The sequence below is a fragment of the Aythya ferina genome (assembly GCF_964211825.1).
Source record: "Aythya ferina genome assembly, chromosome: Z".
NCBI lineage: Eukaryota > Metazoa > Chordata > Aves > Anseriformes > Anatidae > Aythya > Aythya ferina.
The window spans coordinates 44,776,167-44,788,866 of NC_140299.1; the positions used below are offsets into that span (position 1 = coordinate 44,776,167).

Consider the following 12,700-nt stretch of genomic DNA (forward strand, 5'->3'; position numbering starts at 1 on the left):
TACTATAAACAGCACGCACATCACAGGATTTGAAAATTAAACCAACTCTTTATTTAAAGCATCTATTGAAATAACGGCACATTCACTCTTCTGCTGTTGTCATGCCAAACAACAATTCAACCTTCAAGATTCTTGTGTGTAATCACTTCTTTATAATACAAAAAGCAATCTTCCACACCTTAATTTTTTAACTTGGTATCTTAACCCAAACCTGTCACTACACAAAACAGCTTGAGCTGTCTGAATCTGCTCTACAGCTAAGTAGAATTCAGCATGCTTGTCATACTGAAAGAAATATTCTGCAAGTTGTCCAAAACCTTACAGCTGATTGAAGAAAATAAAATCAACCAGCGAAGTTATGACTTCAGCCTGCAACCAGCTGGTGATTACAACGGAGCTGAAGATTTTGAGCCCTGTGAAATACTACTCAAACAATTCTAAGTTACAACTTGGTAATACAACAGATTTACACTCAGGACTCATTTTGAGATCAGAGTCTTTGCATGTAGCCAACTGAACAGTCAAAACCAATTTGTCACATTCTAAATCTATACCCTGAATTACCAGTTTTACATAGACTAAGGAGCCCAGAATGACTCCAAAGTGTTTCAGACTTTTAAGCCCAAAAAGACTTAAAAAAAAAAATAAATGAGCCTGATGCCAGCTGAAAGCAGAAGTTAAAACCGTATAACTGGTACAAAATTAATTACATTCCACAAACATGATCTTTGTTTTTTGTTTTGTTGGTGGTGGTTTTTGTTTAAATATTCAATGACTCTTTAGTCAAGTGCATCACGAACATATGATGTTAAACAAACACAGTTAATACAATTTTCTACCACAACAGGTTATCAACCATCAAAGAACATAATACAACACTTGCAGTTTCTGGTGGAAAAATAGACTTACTATTCTGGAACAGCTGTAGGCATCTAGTCAGTCTGTATCAAGTGATTGATAAAATGCTATTTTCCTCTTGCTTAAACAAGAGGGAAAGTGGCTTCCCTTCTCATCTGAATTTCCTGACCTTCAATGAGAAGGAAGAGTTAAAAGCAAGCAGGTCAGTAAATGAATTATTAATATCCCCTCAAGCAGTAGCTCAACTGCAAAAATAAAATAAAAAAAAAAAAAAGAAAAAAGTTCGATTTGAAGATAACATCTTGTTAGCATATTACAAATCTCTGGTTGCCTTCCAAGCAAAATACAGAACAAGATTACCATAAGACGATGGTATTCAAAAGTATACAACATTCATGAAGTAACAAAATATCCCACTAAACATCTTATATCAGCATCTGATATTACTAAGCAGCGTTCTGTAACTTCATTTATTTGGGACGTACAAGAAATCACACTGTTAACACACTTGTAACTATCTTTGGAAGCCTATTTTCTAGTTGTATAGTGAATATTTTCCTGCAGTGTTTAATTGATAGCTGTGCTAAAGTTAGTGAACACAAAATGGGCATGTTATCCGTAAGTAAAGCAATAAGGTGGCTTTATGCACAGAAAATACGGAGGCTTCTATTTGCTAATAACCATGTAAAAGCAAGACTTTAAAACTTAGTGTTTGCTAATAGGAGATCTAGAATAGTTTACTACAAATCCTTACCACCCTGTAAACACCCCCTTATTAACAAAAACAAGTGCCAAATCGTTACAGGGCCAAAAAATATCGGACAAAAATATCACCAATTGTTTAACTTTGTCTAGACTTTGCAAGACTAATCATTTTCAGATAAACACAACAATGTGCAAAAGTTCCTAACATCATATGCTAGGAATAACAAGTGCTACCAATAAATTCAAACCAGAGATCAAACCAGAACACGTAAAAGAGCAAAGTCATCCTCATACCTGGAGCAGTCACAGCGAAGATCCTGAACTATTCTATAATTCACCTGCATGAAGCAGCTTCTTCCCCTCTACAAGTTGTAATAACTAAGCTTTGCCCTCTATACATCAGTGATACTAGGTAAAACATACACTGACATTTAGAAAAATGTGGTTTCATTGGTGCTTACAGTATCTTCAGACCTACCACTTTATATAAATTTGCTTAAATAGTTCAGATAAATACTTTTCTTTTTGTCAGCCTTCTTTGGCCACGTGTACCATTCTGCTAATCACAAACACTGATTAGTGAAACACTGTGATTAGTGCTTCCTGTGAAAACTGCTTCAAATAAATGAGTTAACCTTGCAAAATCTAGCTTCCCACATGTACTTTGTTAACCCTGCATTACGCAGCCCTATATTTACAAAATACTTAGAAACTTTACATCTATCTTTAACCTTACAAAAAGTGCAATTCTCTCACCCCATGTTATGGGGTAACAACATTCTTCATAAATTCTACAGAATAGCAGCCTGTGATAAGCAAATAAGGTGCTTAGCTTATGCCCAGGATCTAACTGGTTAAGTACCACCAGGAAGTAATTTGTATAGGCAAACTTCTTCCCGATCTACTGCCGGAGTGGTGCCACAGCTAGGTTTGCAAGCTCAATGAGAGCCAAAGCACCATGCATACGTTCACGCTGTTCCTGGAGGCGGCGGCGGCGAGCAGCTGAGCGAGCACTATTTTTCTCTTCGCCATCCTCTTCATCAGACTGAAAATATTCCATCGGGTCCTGCTGTTCCTGATCGGTTTTCTGGATTACTTTACTTTTCAAAGCAGGAGCACGCTGTTCTCTAGTCTCCCAGTATCTAGAAAATCAAATGTGAAGAACGTTTTTGAAATACATACAACTCATGTGCCAACCCATTCAAAGCTAGCAAAAAAGACTCAAGGGCTTTTTTTTTTTTTTTTTTTTTTTTTAAACTTGGCACACAACTGAGCACTGCACTTTGTTTTATCTTTCAGCCCTTATATGGTAGTATTTAAGCTGTCAGAAACCTACATTTAAAATGCCAAAAGGGGAAGTGCCCAAGCAAACATCTGTGACAGACCATTCTGCCCCATGGTATCCCCCAACAGGCTACCTGTGTGCACACAATTCATGTCCCTCATATAAATGCAAATTCAGATGGAAGGCTGCAGTACTAACAAGTTATTAGCAAGTGTTATTCAAGCAAAAACACATTTAAGCAGAGAAAATAAAATTAAAAAAAGACATTTCTCATGAGGAACTTTGTCTTAACTTAGAGTCAATAGTTCTTAAAGGACAGGCAAGGCTGGAACAAGTAATGCTAGAGGCACAGCTGATTCTGGTTTGTTTTCTTTTGTTTTTCGCCTCCTAAGAATAAAGTGTTTTCTCAGGCCACTTTTATGACTATCTAGACAAAGATCACACCATATGGGAACTTACTTTGCTAGCCACTCAGCCACGTCTTTATTGTCAGCTGTCTGGTTTTTACTCAGGCTGTCAGTGAGTTCTTCCCTCTTCAGGCGGGCATACGGATGGTTGGGGCAGTGACGGTTTGCATGAGTGAATCTGCTCAGACAGCCTTAAAAGCACAAAATGCCAATGAAAGACACGGTAAGGAAAGCAGTCAACCGCTGAGCAACCATAATATCTGTGGGATGAAGAGGCTGCCAAATCTAGCCTTCCTCACTCTAGAAGAGCCTAGATACAGTTGAAAACAAGTTCTACTTGGCAAGGTTTGTAACACGCCCAATCATTTTATACATCAGTATCAACAGACATCACTAGTAACACTATATAGTAACATACGCAGACCTTCAATTCACACTTGGATGCTGATGCAGATTGGCTGGCTACTCTCGTCTCTAGCAGCTCTTCCAAAGTTAAGAGCCAAAGCTTTGATAGATTGCTGATGTGCACACATTTACAGCAGTAGGCTGACCCTAACTCTGAAAGCCGTGGGTCATTCTCTGGCTCACCATTCTCTGAGCAGACGAAAGGCTTCTCCCCTGTGTGGAGACGCTGGTGAGTTTTGAGCTGCCCACTCTGAACAAAGGCTTTCCCGCAGTCTGGGTAGTCACACAAATAAGGCCTTTCACCTTAAAAATAATAACAGAACAGATTTGTGAAAGCTGTGTATAAAAGAGGAGTCATAGTATCCACTAGTCATCCTTGGCTTGATATTTGCACAAGCAAGCTCTTCATTTACCCACTCAGGCACTCTTGTCTACTCAGAAAGCATTACTGTACCAGACAGCCAAGATCCACTCTCACCCCACAGAGATATTCAATGCTAATGGATAACACTTTTTCCTCCAGAGAAATGATGAAGTTATAGGTTTTCCATGTTTTTTGTTTTTGTTTTGTTTTGTTTTGTTTTTTAAGACCCTTGCAGAGTACTACACAACCTTTGTCCCATGAAACTATGCACCTACAGAGCAGGAAACATATGAAGTGAAATAATTGAAGTAATATAATTCAGGTTGTAACCATATATATATATATATATATATAAATTATACATATAATAATATTATATCACAATATATATGATATGATATCTAATATTATGATATAGCATAATGTATATAAATGATATAATATTATGATATCGTTATATATATATATATTATCATTACCATAGGTTAAATTGGAGTAAAATAACCAAGATCAACAATATAGCAATGTATGAAGTTGCAGAAGTATCTCACTATAGTTTCAGTAAATTATTTGGAAAAAGTTGGAAAAGTGAAAGTATCAAAATAAGCTTATGCCAGCCAAAAAAGCTGTCTCCAAAGAGCTTTCAAAAACGACTTCTCCATGCAAACTTCAACGTGAAGAATTCAGATGACAAGTATCTCCTCTCTGTCTCAAGAGAATCACAGGTGTGCCACGCCACCACCGCTCAGAAAGGATGACAAAGTGAGGTTAACCATGACTTACTGGAGTAACATCAGGCTAAGTTCTGCTCAACTAAGCAATCCATATCTAACGTGGAAGTTTGACACCTAACATAAGCAAGTGAAATGAAAGCATCTTTTGACCAAAGAGCACGAGGAAACTTGTGCTTAGTGTTAGTAACAAGATTTGCCTTATGCACTAGAGTCAGAAAAAGAGACTGTGGGAGCCAGCTTTTCACTTTGCTGTGTGGTATTGTGAACCACGATAGCTCACAGCATATTAAAAATAAAACAAAACACACAAACTTGAAGGAAAATGTATTTGATTGGAATGAAAAACAGCATTTCCCTTTAATTTCTAGTTCGTGAGGGTACTGAATGCGTTGACGCTGGATCTCCGTTTCACTGCATGTTACTTCTGGAACTGCTTTGTGTGTGCGGGTCGCTAAGTTAGCGTGACAACCCCCACGGCAGAAAGCAGACTCTAAGCAAGCAGCCGGCAGGAGGGAGAGGCGGACAGCGACTCCCAGAGCATCTCAACTTTTCACGCAGCGCTCCAGCCACACAGTATCACGCTGTGCCGGCCGCGGAAGGGCTTTACAAGATACTTTCTCCTCCCATGGCTACACTTTAACTGCGGCTGGGAAGGACGGGCAGGAGCAGGGGCGGCGGAGGTGAGGCCCTGGCGCCCGGCCGCGCGCAGCCAGGTGAGGGAGGCACGGGACGCCCCCCGCTTACCGGTGTGTGTCCGCTTGTGCGCCTGCAGCGACTTCTCCCGGGGGAACACCCTGTTGCAGACGTTGCAGCGGATCCTGCTGGACGAGTGCTCCCCTTCGCTGATCAGGTCCCGCACCGTGTCCGCGCGGGGCCGCCCGCGACGGGTCCTGTCCTGCGGCGGGGCAGGGACAGCGCTGAGGGGGAGCCGCCCCCACACAGCCCCCAACACCCCCCACACCCTGCCCGGGGCCGCGGCGGGCAGTCGCCAGGCGGCGGCAGCAGCGCGGCCGTTAACCGCCGCCCGCGACCGTTGGGGGGGGGGGGGCGCCCCCCACCCGTTCCCCCCCCACCCCCCCTCCCTCCCTCCGCGGGCGCGCGCGCGCGGAAGTGACCTCACCGCGCGCGGGGGCGGCGGCGGCGGCGCGCCCCCCCCACCACCTCCCCCTCGCCCCTCACCTTGAGGTGCCGGTGCCGGTGGCCGCCGCCCCCCCCGTCCGTGCTGCCGGCCTCCTCCTCGTCCCGGGCGGCGTCCGCGGCCGCCCCGCCGCGGGGCTGCTGCGCGGGCTCGGCGGCAGCGGAGGAGGAGGAAGAGGAGGAGGAGGAGGAGGAGGCGCAGGCGGCGGTGCCGGTGCCGGGGCTGAGGGTGACGTTGTGCGCGTTCTCGCCCCAGCGCCAGGGGTAGACCATGAAGTCGCTGAAGCCGGGGCTGGTGGGCACGGGCGGGGCGGGCGCCGGCTCCTCGCCGCCACCGCCCCGCCGCGGGGACGGCTTGATGGGGGCGGTCCTGATGACGGACACCAGCACGCGCTGCGGGGAGTCCTGGCAGAAGATCACCGGCGGGGCCGCCGCCGCTGCAGGAGGAGGAGGAGGAGGAGGAGGAGGGCGCTCCGCCATCGGCGCTGGCGGCGGAACCGGCGGCGAGGGCGCGCTGGGGGGCGGCTGCTGTGGTGGCTCCGGGCGCGCCTCAGCCGCTGCTCATCGCCGGAGGGGTCTCGGTGCCTGCCCCGCGATCGCGACCCGCTGCTGGAGCCGGAGCCGCGAGGTCACCACCGGCAGCGCCAGCGGCAGCCGGCGGCCATAGCGCCCCGCGCGCCTCTGCCAAGCGGCCCCCGCCCCGCTGCCGGTGCCGGTCCCGGTGCCGCCGGCCCGCAGCGCGACCCGCACCCTGGGTTTTCCCGCGTTACATTTCGCGCCTGGGCGTAACCAATCACCGAACGCACCCCCCACGTCACGGAGCGGCAGCTCCCCGCGGCCAATCGCGCGGCCCGGCAGCCCGCTCGGCCCCGCCCCGCGCCCCAGGAGCTGGGCCCGGGCGGGAGGCGGCCGCCGTCCCGCCTCCCCATTGGACAGGGCGCGGCCCCCGCGCGCCGAGCGCGGCCGCTGATTGGCCCCGCCGCCGGGCGCGAGGCGCACGCTGTTGTTGTTGCGCGGCCCCCGCACCAATGGCGGCGCGGCGCGCGCTGGCTTTAAAGGGGCCGCCGCGGGCGGGAGTGGGGAAGAGGCGCGTGGCGGGGGGGGGGAGGGGAGGGGCGGGGCGGGGACGGTGCCCTCCGCGTGGGGGCGCGGGGCTGAGCGGGGGGGCGGCCGTTATGGCGGTTGCGGCGGCCGTTGGCAGGCCCGGGGTCTCGTCAGGGCCTCCCGTCAGAGCCAGCGCGGCTCTAGCCAGGGCGGTTCAGCTCGCGCGCTGGTTCCGCCTCGCTATCGCACCATCGCAGCTGTCCCAATTAGAGGCTGTGAAATGAGTAATTTGTACAGGAGTCATTATTGGTTAATCTGTGAGATTAATGCCAGGCGCCCCTTCGTTACGCCTTGCGGTTCACTTCGTCACGGCTACCCTCTCTAACGTAACTAGAAAAGGTCCCTAGCGTTTCTTTAAATAAAATCGTCTTCATGCTACTGACACTCCAGCTTCTCCAGCTTGCTGCTACGTGCCAAAGTCCTGCCCACGCACTTACCAGGCCTGAGAAGAAAACACAACAGCCTTTAACTAAACACCGTTTCCAAAATGAGTGAACAGGTTTGCACACGCTTGGATCTGTGCCACTCGAAACTTCAGCCCTAAAAATAACCCGGAAGAGAAAGTTCCTGTGAGAGAACAACTTACATTTGGAAAAAAATAAAAATAAATAAATAAATAGTGATGTATTAAAGTAATTGCGTCCTGGAAACAAACGGTGAATAGCTTTTACAATTTTCCAGAACTGTGTAGCTGATGCTGCAAGTGTTACAGGTAGCTACCCAGAAACTCCAGTGAGGGATAGAATTAATGTTACAGTTCGGTACATAGAATGGTAGATACTGTGAGTTGCTATCATGCAGTAAGATAGAAGCAAGCAACTAAATATCTCCGTAATTATCCTGTGCTAGCTCAAGGTAGGTGTGAAATTTTGAAACGATTCCCAAGGCCCTAGCTGAGAATCAACTTCTTTACGCAGATTTTGTTAATTTATCTAGTCTGAAATAACAGATCTTTGTTATGCACATTAGGAAGCAGGGCAAAAGAGTGCAAAGAGTGCAAAAGTGAACTGATGCCGTTTCTGATATATTAGCTGGTCTGAAAATTAAAGTTTTGTGCAATGACGATGACCAAGAGGAGAGAAGTGACTTCTTTGTCCAGATCCTGCTACTGGAATGGGAAACGCATGCACAGCATGCACAGACTAAAGGACTCGCTGCTTTTCATTACACACAGCCATACATATAAAACTGATGGTTAAGGTCACACTGTGTAAAGACGGTTATAAAAAAATAATCTGAGCTACAGTATCTTAATTGAACAATACTAATTGTGTTTGTTCCTTGTAATATTTTGATGATGTTCTATCAACTTAATAGATAAAAGCACTGATATTTTAGTGGTTTAGTTAGTGTAGAAACAAGAGAGTGCTCTCTCTCAGAGGTAAATTACCAGAATAATGAGCCATTACACAGTCTACCATCAGACTCTGCGCAGAGAGCTCTCCCTAGGAAGTCTGTATCCACCCAGACCGACTGCCAGCTCAAAAAATGAGGCAGTTCAGGTTTCTGGATGCAGGGAGTGTCTGAGCCTGCTGCTGCCCTCAGAGGGTGGCAGAGACACAGTGTGTCTGAGGTGCGAGCAGGTGGATGACCTGGTCCGCCTGGTGGCAGAGCTCAAGGAGGAGGTGGAGAGGTTGAGGGCTATCAGAGAGTGTGAGCGGGAGATAGACTGGTGGAGTAACTCCCTGCAGGGCCTCAAGGAGAGGTACCGGGGTGAGACACTCCAAATGGGGGTGGATCCCCTGCCCTGTCGCCGTCAGGCAGAGGGAGGGGACCTGGGAGTTGAGGAGGAATGGAAACAGGTCCCTGCTCCACCTCGCAAGCAACACCCACCCCTACCGGCCCCAATTTCCCAGGTGCCCTTATGCAACAGAGCTGAGGCCCTGGAGCTTGAGAGACCAGTAGGTGAGGATGAGGTAGAAAGTCTACCCAGGAGGATGCTTAGGGCGGGGAAGTCAACTCCACGCCTCAGGACTGCCTCCACCAGGACAGCAAGAAGGGTGATTGTTGTGGGAGACTCCCTTCTCAGGGGAACAGAGGGCCCTATTTGTCTGCCTGACCCTACCCGTAGGGAAGTCTGCTGCCTCCCTGGGGCCACGGTCAGGGACATTGCCAGGAAGCTTCCCAACCTGGTTCACCCCTCTGACTATTATCCTCTTTAAATAGTCCAGGCTGGCAGTGATGACACTGAAGAAAGAAGCCTCAAGTCTACCAAACAGGACTTTAGGGGGCTGGGACGATTAGTGGAGGGAGCGGGAGTACAGGTGGTGTTTTCATCCATCCCTACGGTGGCAGGGAGGGGTACAGACAGGACACGGAAAGCCCACCTGATAAACACGTGGCTCAGAGGCTGGTGCCAACACAGGAATTTTGTGCGTTTTTTTTTTTTTTTCACCAGGTGCTTTACTCGGCACCTGGCCTGATGGCCACAGACGGGTCCCTATCTGTAAGGGCAAAACGGATCCTAGCCCAGGAGCTGGCGGGGCTCATTGGGAAGGTTTTAAACTAGGTAAGAAGGGGGACGGGGCTGAAACAAGGCTTGTTGGAGCTGTGCCAAGGGGAAAAAAGGCAAGGCTGGGGGATAAGGCAATGGCCCAACTGAAGTGCATCTACACCAATGCATGCAGCATGGGTAACAAACAGGAGGAGCTGGAAGCCATCGTGCAGCAGGCAGGCTACGACTTGGTTGCCATCACGGAGACATGGTGGGACCACTCTCATGACTGGAGTGCTGCAATGCCTGGCTATAGGCTCTTCAGAAGGGACAGGCAGCACGGAATGGGTGGTGGTGTGGCTCTCTATATTTGAGAGTGTTTTGATGTCGTGGAACTTGAGGCTGGGAATTATAAGGTTGAGTCCCTATGGATTAGGATCAGTGGGAAGGCCAACAAGGGAAGCATCCTGGTGGGGGTCTGTTATAGACCGCCAAACCAGGATGAGGAGACGGATGAGGAGTTCTACAGGCAGCTGGCAGAAGTTGCAAAATCATCAGCGCTTGTTTTTGGGGATTTCAACTTCCCAGACTTATCCTGGAAGCATAACACACCCCAGAGGAAGCAGTCTAGGAGGTTTCTGGAGAGCGTGGAAGATCGCTTCCTGACACAGCTGGTTAGTGAGCCTACCCAGGGAGATGCCCCGCTAGACCTTCTCTTCACAAACAGAGAAGGACTGGTGGGAGATGTGGTGGTCAGAAACTGTCTTGGGCAGAGTGACCACGAAATGGTGGAGTTCTCTATTCTCGGAGAAGGCAGGAGGGGGATCAGTAAAACCACAGTCTTGGATTTCCGGAGGGCTGACCTTGAGCTGTTCAGGACACTGGCTGGTAGAGTCTCTTGGGAGGTGGTTCTGAAGGGCAGAGGGGTCCAGGAAGGCTGGGCACTCTTCAAGAGGGAAATCTTAATGGCGCAGGAGCGGTCTGTCCCCACGTGCCCAAAGATGAGCCGGCGTGGAAGAAGACCGGCCTGGCTGAACAGAGAGTTGCAGCTTGAGCTTAGGAGAAAAAAGAGGGTTTATAATCTTTGGAAAAACAGTGGGCCATTGAGGAGGACTATAAGGATGTTGCGAGGCTGTGCAGGGACAAAATTAGGAAGGCCAAAGCTCATCTGGAGCTCAATCTGGATACTGCTGTTAAAGATAACAAAAAAAGTTTTTACAAATACATCAATGCAAAATGGAGGACTAAGGAGAATCTACTGCCTTTACTGGATGTGAGGGGGAACTTAGTGACAAGAGATGAGGAAAAGGTGGAGGTGCTTAATGACTTCTTTTCCTCATTCTTTAGCGGCAAGAGCAGTTGTTCTCTGGATACCCAGTACCCTGAGCTGGTGGAAGGGGATGGGGAGCAGAATGTGACCCTCACTATCCACGTGGAAATGGTTGGCAACCTACTACAGCACTTGGATGTGCGCAAGTCGATGGGGCCAGATGGGATCCACCCTAGGGTACAGAGAGAACTGGCAGAGGAGCTGGCCAAGCCACTATCCATCATTTATCAGCAGTCCTGGCTATCGGGGGAGGTCCCAGTTGACTGGCAGCTGGCAAACGTGACGCCCATCTACAAGAAGGGCCGGAGGGCAGACCCAGGGACCCATAGGCCTGTCAGTTGGACCTCAGTGCCAGGGAAGCTCGTGGAGCAGATTATCTTGAGAGTCATCACGCGGCACTTGCAGGGCAAGCAGGTGATCAGTCCCAGTCAGCATGGGTTTATGAAAGGCAGGTCCTGCTTGACGAACCTGATCTCCTTCTGTGACAAAGTGACGTGCTGGGTGGATGAGCGAAAGGCTGTGGATGTGGTCTACCTTGACTTCAGCAAGGCTTTTGACACCGTCTCCCACAGCATTCTCCTCAAGAAACTGGCTGCTCTTGGCTTGGACTGGCGCACGCTTCATTGGGTTAGAAACTGGCTGGATAGTCAGGCCCAAAGAGTCGTGGTGAATGGAGTCAAATCCAATTGGAGGTCGGTCACTAGTGGCATTGCCCAGGGCTCAGTGCTGGGGCCGGTCCTCTTTAATATCTTCATCGATGATCTGGACGAGGGCATTGAGTGCACCCTCAGTAAGTTTGCAGATGACACCAAGCTATGCGCATATGTCGATCTGCTTGAGGGTAGGAAAGCTCTGCAGGAGGATCTGGACAGGCTGCACCGATGGGCTGCACCGATGGGCTGAGGTCAGCTGCACGAAGTTCAACAAGGCTGAGTGCCGGGTATTGCACCTGGGGCGCAATAACCCCAAGCGGAGCTACAGGATGGGAGATGAGTGGTTGGAGAGCTGCCAGGCAGAGAACGACCTGGGAGTGATGGTGGATAGTCGGCTGAATATGAGCCAGCAGTGTGCTCAGGTGGCCAAGAAGGCCAACAGCATCCTGGCTTGTATCAGAAACAGTGTGACCAGCAGGGCTAGGGAGGTGATCGTCCCCCTGTACTCGGCTCTGGTGAGGCCGCACCTCGAGCACTGTGTTCAGTTTTGGGCCCCTGGCTACAAGAAGGACATCGAGGTGCTCGAGAATTGCCTAGGTTGGAAGAGACCTCCAAGATCACCGAGTCCAACCTCTGACCTAACGCTAGCAGTCCCCACTAAACCATATCCCTAAGCTCTACACCTAAACGTCTTTTGAAGACTTCCAGGGATGGTGACTCCACCACCTCCCTGGGCAGCCTGTTCCAATGCCTCACAACCCTTTCAGTGAAGAAGTTCTTCCTAACATCTAACCTAAAACTCCCCTGGCTCAACTTTAGCCCATTCCCCCTCGTCCTGTCACCAGGCACGTGGGAGAACAGACCAACCCCCACCTCGCTACAGCCTCCCTTGAGGTACCTATAGAGAGCGATAAGGTCGCCCCTGAGCCTCCTCTTCTCCAGGCTGAACAAGCCCAGCTCCCTCAGCCGCTCCTCGTAGGACTTGTTCTCCAGGCCCCTCACCAGCTTCGTCGCCCTTCTCTGGACGCGCTCGAGCACCTCGATGTCCTTCTTGTAGCAAGGGGCCCAAAACTGAACACAGTACTTGAGTACCTATGTTCTGTCCTTCTAGTTGGACTTGAGAAGAGCATCATGATTCAGGAGTGTAAAGATGTGAAACTCTCTCAGAAATAAAAATTAAACATCTACCTCCCCTAGGATGGTAACTGATGTACTTCTGTTATATATGGAGTGGTAATTCATGTCGAGAAAATGGTTGATACTAATAATGAAGGGGGAGATGTG

General features: G+C 49.3%; 1 protein-coding gene across 1 annotated transcript; it reads right to left on the reverse strand.

Moving 5' to 3' along the window:
- Nucleotides 1-28: 28 nt before the first annotated feature.
- On the reverse strand, nucleotides 29-6,793 carry ZNF367 (zinc finger protein 367). The gene is made up of 5 exons (XM_084503246.1): nucleotides 5,938-6,793; nucleotides 5,503-5,653; nucleotides 3,844-3,963; nucleotides 3,308-3,446; nucleotides 29-2,705 (listed from the first exon to the last, which is right to left on the reverse strand). The coding sequence occupies exons 1-5, from the start codon at nucleotides 6,373-6,375 to the stop codon at nucleotides 2,465-2,467; spliced, it is 1,089 nt and encodes a 362-aa protein (XP_084359372.1). The 5' UTR covers nucleotides 6,376-6,793; the 3' UTR covers nucleotides 29-2,464.
- Nucleotides 6,794-12,700: the final 5,907 nt, after the last annotated feature.